General features: G+C 43.7%; 1 protein-coding gene across 3 annotated transcripts in view; it reads left to right on the top strand.

Moving 5' to 3' along the window:
• Nucleotides 1-295: 295 nt before the first annotated feature.
• Nucleotides 296-11,268, top strand: part of YAF2 (YY1 associated factor 2) — a 110,653-nt gene continuing 99,680 nt past the window's right edge. Inside the window, exons 1-2 of one of the 3 annotated variants that reach the window (XM_059682609.1) lie at nt 296-539; nt 960-1,085. In XM_059682609.1, coding sequence (XP_059538592.1) covers nt 1,061-1,085 — 25 coding nt within the window. In that variant the 5' untranslated portion in view covers nt 296-539; nt 960-1,060. The remainder of the gene's footprint in view (nt 540-959; nt 1,086-11,268) is intronic. The other 2 variants (XM_059682607.1, XM_059682610.1) reach the window with 2 other exon arrangements.

Genomic DNA, 11,268 nt, shown 5'->3' with positions numbered 1-11,268 from the left:
GGTTCCCCCGCAGACACCCCCGCCCGCCCCGAGCGGGGCGGACCTCCAGACACCGGCCCCGGCCAGGACCAAGCTCCCCGGGAGGACCTAGCATCCCCCGCCACCCCGCGGGACGGAGAGAGGCTCGCGAGCGCGTGGCGGCCCCCGCTCGCCCGGGGTGCCTCGTGGAGGCGGGGAGAGCGGGCGAGGGGGGCGGGCGGGGCGGCGGCGCCCAGGCCGCAGCGTCACCCCCACGCCGCCCGCCCGCGAACTCGCCGCGGTGCCGGACCGCGCTGGCCGCGTTTGAAGTCGCGGGCGCGGCCGCTGGTTGGCGGGCGCGGGTCACGTGGCCCGGGCAGGAGTTTCCCCGACAGCTGGAGGCTGCGTGGGATCCGGCGGCGGCTCGGAGCGCGGCGCTGCGGCCCTCCCCGCCCCCTCCACCTCCCCGCCCGCTTCCGCCCGGCTTATTCTCCTCCGTATTGACAAACAGCGCGGCCGCGGCGGCGACTCTCGGCGAGCATCGGTAGCCAAGCCATGGGAGACAAGAAGAGCCCCACCAGGTAACGGCGCCCGGCCCCCGGGCCCGGACCGGACCGGGCGGGCGGCGGGGCCCTCGCGCCGGGCTGCGGGCGGCCGCCTCGCTCGCCGCCCGGGCAGCCAGCGGGGCGAGAACGGGGGCGACGCCGCTGCTCCGCGCGAGGGGCCGGCGCCGGCCGCCCCACAATGGAGCCGCGATGGCGGCAGCCCGGGGTGTCAGGGCGGCGCGGCGGCGGGCAGGGTTAGCGGCGACTGCACCGCGCTCGCGCCCTCCCCCTTCCTGGCTCCCCTCCCCCTCCGAGACGAGCGGCGGCCGGGCCCGCGGGGCCGGGGTCGCGGAATTGGGGCAGGGGGCGGGGCGGGGCGGGCGGCCGCGGGCCGGGGCGCCGGGCGCGGCCTGCTGGTGACCCCGCGGGGCGTCGTGTCCGGCTTGTGTCCCGCAGGCCGAAGCGGCAGCCGAAGCCGTCCTCGGACGAGGGCTACTGGGACTGTAGCGTCTGCACCTTCCGGAACAGCGCCGAGGCCTTCAAGTGCATGATGTGCGATGTGCGGAAGGGCACCTCCACCCGGTGAGTCCCGCGCCTGCCCCGCGCGCCGCCCGCCCGCCGGCCGGGTCGCGGCGCCCGCCCAGGACGCCCCTGCGGCCCCCGCGTCCCCCCTCCGTGACACTCGCAGGCGCGGCGAGAGGAGGCCAGAAGGAGGGGGCGGCCGCGATAGGAATTGGGTCAGATTGATCGCGACCCCAGCCATGGCTTGCGGTGAGGGGTAATTGAAGAGGCCGTAACGTCTTTTGCTGCCAAGAGAGAATAAATTATTGAAGGGAGGCAGTAGCGACTTGGATTCAATTGGTGTCACTAGGTGTAATGTCCTCCCCCCACCCCACCCCACCCCACCCCACCCCACACACGTTCCGGATGTAATAGTGTTGGCTGCATTGTTGTGTTAGTGTGTCGGAACCAAAGAAAAACCATGAAGACCTCCTGTTTAGGAGCAAAAGATGTAATTTACTGTCGTTCTTCAAAGTAAACTATTTGGTTATAGAATACAGAATAGGTTTAACTTCCCTTTTTATGCAGACGTCTGGAAGGGTCAGATCAGGGTTTTGCTTCGTGTTTGTATTCCAGTTCTTTAATGTTTTATAAATAGGTAGTTGGAGATGAGCCCAGTCACGGACACATTTTTTACCGAAAGTATCTGAATATCTTTAGTTTGATCAAATGGCAATCTGTTAGACTATCTACCAATGAGATGACTTGATCTCTGTCTATTTTCAGTCTTTATTTTATTGTAAGCTTGCAACAATTGAATCTTTTACAGAAACACTTAAGTTCATTTACTGGGTAAAGAAAATCATCCAGGAAATTCCAAGTCAGTGACAGTCTTGATATGCCAGCACTTAGTTACAGAGTTCCTTCGCCTTTATAGGAAGGTAGTTTTTAAGTTAATTTATTATAATCCTGTGATTTATAGCTTGATATTGAATTAACATGTATTTTGATATCACAGAATCTGTTACAAACTAAATTACCACAAGAATATAAGCGTACTAATGTGATATACTGTTGTTTTAAAAAACATTAACACAAAATTGACTTTAGATTTATATGTTCAGTAGGAATTAGATTTCTAAAAATGAGCTATTCAGATTTTTAAGCACCATGTAGAAATTTTATTTAATTTTTAAAATGTAGATTCAGAAATGGTTGGCAGTAATTTAACACTTTAAGATTTACTCAGTGAATGAAGCTGGCTGCTTTGGACATAAGTCTTTTTGTAAATCATAGTATGCTTTTCGCATATTCCCATTATCATTGGATGAAATTTTCCATAATATCCTTTAAAAAGCACATTTTCAAAAATTTACAAAATTCAAGGGAATGTAACAGAACATTCTAATAAAAAAGTACCTGTTTGCTAAAATTAATGTGGTAACTATTTTTTGGACCTGTGATTTAAATATTTTTGAAAAGCAGAAATCTTTATATAAGGTGGGAATTGGTTCACATTATGTTTGTATATCTATGTTAGTATTTTCCACTTTTAAAAATGCTCAATAGACAATTTTCAGAAAAATTGGTTTTTGGAGGCAGGAATTTTAAAGTGGAGATGGTTATTATAATCTTAATCTCTGGTATGAAATTGTTGCTTTTTGTTGTTCCCTCTATTTTCTTTGTAGCCATTAGAAAAATACTGAAACTAGAAGAGCCTATATGTTTATTTGCAGGGACAGCAAGGAAGGGGGGAAGCTGGTGTCCTACTCCACAGCCAGTCTTGGGATTAGAGGAACCCTGAGAAATAGAGTAGGTGGTGGCAGCTCAGAAGAGAAGAAACAGGCTGAATACCTGGCACCTGGAAAAGAAGGAATATAGTGCACAGGGGAGTTGGCCCAGGACAGAGAAGTGGGCCTAGTTTAAAAGAGGCTTGAGGCGCCCATGGGGCCCCTGATATTTTTTACCAGTACATCTGAGCTCTTGTAGATCCAATTGTTAGTGAATTACTTGAGGAGGACTCAGAGAAGCATTCTCATTTGGATTGAAACTGAAGAGGCTCTGGGCAACTCACCAGAAGTCTAAGGGACACTCTGTTCCTAAAAGTAAGTGTTCTACACTACAATCCTCTCAGCTTCTGCCTTCCCCTCTCTGAATTGTCTCTTCTCTTTTGATTTTGGCTATAAATTAAGAGCTCTAAGAGCTCTAATTTCTCTGTTATTTTCTTCATTTCTGAAAATCAGAGTGGAATCCATGTTTGGATAAAACAGTGGAGCAGGGCATTGTTAATAGGACAGATATTGATTGCACCACAAAATATTGCCCTTTCTGGTAATGTTAGAAAACAGGATTAAAGGACTGCAGAACACTCTGGAGAAGCAAACGTTTTTAGTAGTTGGAAGAAATAATTCTCTACAACTGACATGTTAATTAGCAGTTAAGGTAATTTCAAGGATAAGGTTGGTGATTACCAAAGCAGGGGCTGGATAGCTGCAGAGCAGAAGGATGCAGATTGCTAATGACTAGTTTGCAAGAGGACAGACTGGGCTTGAATCCCTTGGGTCAGACTGACCTTTGAACTGATTCTGTCTCGGTCCATATATGGGAGGCCAAATGTAAGCCATCCCAGACCCTTGAAACATCTTTTCTTCTAAACCTCTAGAGAAGATGGGGCCATGGTCCCCTATAAAGTCTTCAGTGGCAATTTTATTTTCTTTAAAGACTATCTAGTTAAAAAAAAAAAAAAAGTCTAGTTCAAATCCCTTATATTACAACAGAAGGCCATTTCCTTTGGCTATATCCTTGGTAGGTCATGTTTTTCTGCAGAATAACAGTTTGTATGGAATGAAAAGAGGTTATGTTTATAGCAGTATTTTAAATGAAATGTGATTTGATTGAAGTAGCTTCAATTCCTAAATTGATAAATTATATTCTTTAAATTTAAACCATTTCTATGATTGAATTTTAGTTTGTACTTGCTCGCCTTAATTAGTTTAAATTTTATTAATCTTTTTTTAATCCAGAAGCTAAATAACTACATAGTGCAAGTACCTGAGGTTTTCTACATTGTGCTTTTGTGAGCGAAAATGATAAATGTCAAAACGACAGGAAAATTTTAAAAAGAAAAAGCTATGGTGACAAATTGTTATTGAAAGCACTACATAGTCTCCTTCATATTTATTTTTTATTTTAAAAATATTTTTATTGATTTCAGAGAGGAGAGAGAGAGAGAGAAAAAAAACACATCAATGATGAGAGAGAATCATTGATCGGCTGCCTCCTGCACGCCCCCTACTGGGGATCGAGCCCACATCCCAGGTATGTGCCCTTGATCAGAATGGAACCCGGGACCCTTCAGACCACAGGCCAACACTCTATCCATTGAGCCAAACCAGCTAGGGCTCCTTCATATTTATATCTCAACTTCTTATAAGGCAAGGTGTCTCAAATATAAACCCGAGAAACTAAGAAATTAAGAGCCATTCTGAATCATCTGAGAAAATGAAATATTGAGTATAGTGTCTGTGTGAGGATAGTATAATGTATGATGATTGAGTTAGATTAGTATCTTACTGTCACTTCATATAGGAATGGAAATTACTGCTTAATTCAGATAGCAAATATTAAAAAATGATGATGACACCCTAGCCGGTTTGGCTCAGTGGATAGAGCCTCGGCCTGCAGACTGAAGGGTCCCAGGTTTGATTCCGGTCAAGGGCACATGCCCGGGTTGCGGGCTCAATCCCCAGTTGGTGTGCAGGAGGCAGCCGATCAATGATTCTCTCTCATCATTGATGTTTCTATCTCTCCCACTCCCTTCCTCTCTGAAATCAATAAAAATGTATTTTTTGAAAAATGATGAAGTGTGATCTAAATGAAAACCTATAAAACATCTAATTCATAGGAGGCTTTCTAGTGTAATTTCAAGTGGAACAGATGATCTTCTAAAGGTAAATTGTAATAGCTCCTTTAGGTTCCCTAAGATGTTATTTTAGAGAATGATGAAAAAGATTTTACATAGTAGGAAGAGCACTAAGAGTCTGGTGAACAGGGTTCTTATTCATTTCAGTCACTTCAGTACCCAGCATTCAGCAATGTTTATTGAACATCTTATTTTATACAAGGGCAGAGCTAGGTACTGGACATACAATGGTGAACAAAATAGATGTTTCTTGCTTCTTTTGTATTTTATCAAATCAGAAACACTTTGAATTGTACCAGATCTGTACATGAGGTAGTATTATTAAATCTTTCTTTTATGCTGAAGAGGTGAAATTTTCTCGTGTAAAGAAAAATAGTGTTTCTAACGGAATACAGTTTTGTGGTTAGGATCTGACTGTTGGTTTAAAGAATGAATTATTTCAGCTTCTGAAATAGAATGGGATTAAGCTGTATAAAATTCACATTTTGAAAAAAACCTTAAAGAAACCAGTTATCTGATAAAAATCATTTCAGTATCATTATTGTCTTTCCATACTTGCTTCCTGTCTTGTAATTTGAAGTTTGGCACAGACTCTCCTAGACTTTTGGTGTGAGAATGGGAGAAAAAAATTGAGGACCATCTAAGTCAGTCCGTTTTTCAGATAATGCAGAATACCTGAGCCTCCCTTTCCAGCTGCCACACTGTTGTTCTAGGAGGGGTTGGGTTTCCTCCCTATATCTTGGGGTTAGAGTAGTTACATGGGCTCAGTGTTTACAGAGAAATTTTGAAAATGATTGTGTTTTGGTAATCTAGGTATTGGTTTTTAAAGGGTGATTGAGGAACCCTGGAATTCTCTTTTAGGAAGCCTGTGAAGCCCAAACTGTTTTCTTAATCATACTGAGATGTTATTTGCCCTTTTCACTGTGTTGTTACTTGTAGTGGTGGTGCAGAGGCAATGGTGGGTCAAACTGCTGGCCCTTAGCATGAATCAAAGTAGTGGCACCAAACTGTTACCTTCATGGTAATCTTCACCACCATGCACATGCAGTAAAAATAACGTCAGACGCACTTAAGAATATCTTTGATGAAGCAGTAAAAGTTACTAATTTAATGAAGTCTCATGTCTTTTTTAATATTCTGTTTCATAAACCAGGAAGTACTGGAACATAAAAGCACATTTTCCTTTATTGCAGAGTTGTTGATTCATGGGAAAGCAATTGTGTTGAGGTGCAAGCAAAACTAGCTCCTTTTTTTTGTAGAACATCATTTTTACTTGAAAGAATTCCTGGCAAATTGTGGTTCTTCGGACTTGGATATTTAGCAGATATTTTCTAAAAAATGAACAAAGTGTGTCTGTCACTTTAAGAAAAACAGTTGATAGTATTTGTTGGCAATGATAAAAATTGAGCTTTCAGGAGAAAATTAGAGTTTTTGAAAACTTGTAACCACTACAGTGATATTAAGAACTTAGAATTCTTTAAAGATGAGATCATGTGGTAATATTAATTAATGTAATTTATGATAGTTTGTCATGAAATTTGTCAACATTTGGACAATCTTCATAACTCAGTGACCCAACATTTTCCAATAACCAGGGTATGATTTTACAAAACTGTGCATGGATATAATCCATTCAAAGTTGTAAATAAGCCAGTGTGTTTTAAGGGAACACTAGGAAACCTTCCTTGATGTGGTTTCAGATTTCACATGCAGCTAATCTTTGAGAAACAACTACTTGTGTGTTTTTTATGTAATATCAAAGAGGAATATTCACTATTATCTGAAAGGCTATTAAAATACTTCTTCCTTATATCTGCTACATATTTTAGAGAGTCCAGATTTTCTTCATGTTCTTGAGCCAAAACAGGGTAGTGCAGCAAATTGAATGTAGAAGTAGATATGACAATCCAGATGACTTCTGTTAAGTTAGATAATAGAGGTTTGCAAAAATATGCAAGTGCCACTCTTCATGCAAAATTATTGTTTTGGAAAATATAGTTTTTTTCCCCCACAAAAATGTTATTTATATCAATGTGTGATGTACTTTTTGTTAGTTTTTAAATGCATTAGTGTATATTTACATTTTTTTCTGTTTATTTTATTCCTTGACAGATAAGACAAAAGTTCTTTTAACTTTTGAGAGTGTAGCAATCCTGAGACCAAAAAGTTTATGAACTGTTTGGTCTAGAGTTTTACTAACTTGGGTTTCTACATACAACAGATTTATTTCAGCAGCATTCTTTTCCTTTCCTTTATCCTTTGTTGAGTAAGATCTCTATGTGACCTAGTTGTTAAACTCAGTGGCTTAATTTCAAGTCTTCTTTCTATGTCATTGCAGTAGTTGGTATTGGTAACCTTTTTTAAAAAGAATTGAAATTCTCCTTCCTTGCCATCTGTAATGCCACTTTTTTCCTAGTTTTCCTTGTATGTCTCTGAAATCAATTTCTGCCTATCCAGACGTGACTTCTTCTCTTTGTGTGTGGCACAGCTCTTCTGGAACCTGAGCTAGAAACTATTATTTACTCATCTTTGATGGTAAGCCATCATTCCTTATATTCAGTCTTTCTCTGGATTTTCTCTCAAATCTGTCCTTTTTCCAGGTTATGTAGAAGTCCATATCATCTCTCGTGAGTTATTGGACAAATTTATCTCTTCTCTAGAATGCTGCTAATGTTATCTTCAGTATAATTTTTGAAAGCTATGTAATTATGTTGGTCCCTGTATTAAATAAGAGAGAGGGACTCTCCAGTGACTTCTAATCAAAGGTTAAGTTCCTGAGATTGATGTTTCAGGCAATAATAATCTATTCCTAAACTGCTTTCCTAGCTTCATTTTCTGCTGTGTATCCCAACCAATCCTATGCTGCATCAGCACTGAAATATTTTGATCAGATGGTACTCCCAACTATCATTGATTCAGTCTATCTTTCTAAATGGATATATAGTAATTATTCCTACAGAATCACGATATTGTATTATTGTCTAGAGCAGTGGTCGGCAAACTGTGGCTCGCGAGCCACATGCGGCTCTTTGGCCCCTTGAGTGTGGCTCTTCCTAAGCCTTAGGAGTACCCTAATTAAGTTAATAACAATGTACCTACCTATATAGTTTAAGTTTAAAAAATTTGGCTCTCAAAAGAAATTTCAATTGTTGTACTGTTGATATTTGGCTCTATTGACTAATGAGTTTGCCGACCACTGGTCTAGAGCAGTGGTTCTTAATCTTCTGGCCCTTTAAATACAGTTCCTCATGTTGTGACCCAACCATAAAATTATTTTCGTTGCTACTTCATAACTGTAATGTTGCTACTGTTATGAATCATAATGTAAATATCTGATATGCAGGATGGTCTTAGGTGACCCCTGTGAAAGGGTTGTTCAGCCGCCAAAGGGGTCGTGACCCACAGGTTGAGAACCGCTGGTCTAGAGGTTTATCTGTTCTACCAGGCCGGGACTATCTTACTCACTTTGGTATCCCCAGAAACTAGTAAAATACCTGGAACATTGTAGGCATTTAAATTTTTTCAATTAACGTGTTGTTGTTTTTTAAATTTGACTATTCAATTTGATATCCAGCATTGCTTTTCCAATAACTTTTTAAGTCTGTATTTTTAAGCATTATCAGACTCCCCTGGCCAGTGTGTTCAGTGGTTAGAGCAGTGATGGCAAACCTTTTGAGCTCGGCGTGTCAGCATTTTGAAAAACCCTAACTTAACTCTGGTGCCGTGTCACATATAGAAATTTTTTGATATTTGCAACAATAGTAACACAAAGACTTATATTTTTGATACTTATTTTATACTAGAGGTCCGGTGCACAAAAATTTGTGCACTCGGTGGGAGGGGGGCTCCCTCAGCCCGGCCTGTGCCCTCTAGCAGTCTGAGACCCCTCGGTAGATAACGACCTGCTGGCTTAGGCCTGCTCCTGGGTGACGGAGGCAGGCCCAATCCCTAGGTGCAGCCCCTGGTCAGGCTCAGAGCAGGGGCGATTGGGGAGTTAGGGCGCCGCCCCGTCATGCACAGAGCAGGGCGGATTGGGAGGTTGCGATGCCACCCTCAGTCACACTCAGGGTAGGGCCTATTGGGGGGTTGGGGCACCGCCCCCTGTCACACTCAAGGCAGGGTCGATGGGGAGATTGCAGCGCCACCCCCTGTCACGCACAGAGCAGGGCCAATCCGGGGGTTGGGGCGCTGCCCCCTGTCATGCACAGAGCAGGGCCCATCAGGGGGTTGAGGAGCTCCCCCTGTCACAGAGTAGGGCCGATAGCGGAGTTGGGGCACTGTCTCCTGTCACACACAGAGCAGGGCGGATCAGTGGGTTGGGACGCCGCCACTCTCACACTCAGGGCAGGGCCGATGGGGAGGTTATGGTTCTACCCCATCACACACAGAGCAGGGCCCGTGGGGGGGGGTGGGTTGGGGTTGGGGCGGCGCACCCTGTCACACACAGAGCCACAGGGCGATCAGGGGGTTTGGGCGCTGCCCCCTGTCACGCTGATCCCGGTGCCGGGAGGCCTCATGGCTCCGCTGATCCTGGTGCTGGGAGCATATTACCCTTTTAATATATAGGGTAGAGGCCTGGTGCACGGGTGGGGGCCGGCTGGTTTGCCCTGAAGGGTGTCGTGGATCAGGGTGGGGGTCCCCACTGGGGTGCCTGGCCATCCTGGGTGAGGGGATGATGGCTGTTTGCAGCTGGTCATACACCCTTCAGGGTTGGGGTCCCCACTGGGGTGCCTGGCCAGTATGGGTGAGGGGCTAAGGGCTGTTTTCAGGCTGGGGGTGACTGAAGCTCCCAACCGCTCCTTTTTTCCTTTTTTTATTTTATTCTGGGCCAGCGTTACCTTGAGGCTTGGCTCCAGCTCTTAGGCCTCCGTGGCTGAAAGTAGGTTTCTGGCCTTTGCTTACAATGTTGCAATCCTGCTGGCTGAAGTCAGGTGGTATTTGTTACAATGTTTCTTAAACTGCAGGCTCAGAGGCCTGCAGCGCAGGCGGGGAACGTTGGTTTCCTCCGTCACTGAGGCAAGCAAGCCTCATGTTAGTTTTAAGCTGCCTGGCTGCCGGCCGCTATCTTGGCTGACAGTTAATTTGCATATCTCGCTGATTAGCCAGTGAAAAGGGTAGCGGTCGTACGCCAATTACCATGTTTCTCTTTTATTAGTGTAGGTATTTAAATGCCATTTAACAAAGAAAAATCAAAATGAGTTTGCGTGTCACCTCTGACACACGTGCCATAGGTTCGCCATCACTGGTAGAGTGTCGTCCCCATAGACTGAAGGGCCTCTGGTTCGATTTCAGGTCAAGAGCACATACCTGTGTTGCAGGTTTGAATCCTGGCCCACCTTCTATCCCCCTCCCGGTTGGTGCTCTTGCAGGAGTTGGCCAATGGATGTGTCTCTCTCATGTCAGTGTTTCTCTCTCTCTCCCTCCCTTCCAGTCTCTCTGAAAGTCTGTGGTAAAGTGCTCTCAGGTGAGGATTAACAACAACAAAAATATTATCAGCTGTTTTGTCTGCAATTTATTGTATATATTCGTTTTAGCATTATTTTTTACAGCTTACTTTATATTTTGAAGCTGTGTTAATTGATTAAAAACACAATTTAGACTAGTAACTGAGATTTAGATGTACTTTCTTCACCCTTAAACATGGCAGTAGTATTTTTATAGCACAATAATGTTAAAATACAATATGTGGTTATTTTGAAGATTAAAGTAGAATACATTTAAAGAACGTAGTATCTTATTTCGTTTCTATTACTGTATTTATTTTTATTTGTTTTCAGATATATTTTAATTTTCTTTTTTCTTCTACTTGTCATATATATTTTGAAAAACATGTGTGCAAATAGGAAATACAATTTTCTTCTCAGTTTTTGAACATATTTAGTTTTATTTTGTTTGTTTGTTAATCCTCACCCGAGGATTTTTTTCCATTGATTTTCAGAGAGGGAAAGGGAGAGGGGAGGGGGAGAAAAAACGGGGGGGGGGGGGAAGAGATCTCAATATGAGAGGGACACATGGATCGGGATCGAACCTGTAGCCCAGGTACTTGCCCTTGACCAGGAATCAAACCTGAGACCCTCCAGTGTGAGGGCCGACGCTCTAATCACTGAGCAATGCTGGCTAGGTCTATGTTTATTGTTTTAAAATTGACATGTTAGTTTCATGTTTTAGCATTATTTCAAAGATGATGTTATACATGAATACCTTAGCATTTTAAAGAAACAACTTTGGAACGTTTTATGTTTTTTATTTTTATCGTCTCACTTCCACCACTTATTTAGGTCTTGTTATCCAGACTATTGAAATTTATATAATACAGCTAAAAGTGAGAAATTAACTACTGAA

This window comes from Myotis daubentonii, chromosome 2 (assembly GCF_963259705.1).
Source record: "Myotis daubentonii chromosome 2, mMyoDau2.1, whole genome shotgun sequence".
NCBI lineage: Eukaryota > Metazoa > Chordata > Mammalia > Chiroptera > Vespertilionidae > Myotis > Myotis daubentonii.
The sequence above is the reverse complement of the archived record's forward strand: the minus strand, read 5'-3'. Positions and strand labels throughout refer to the sequence as shown.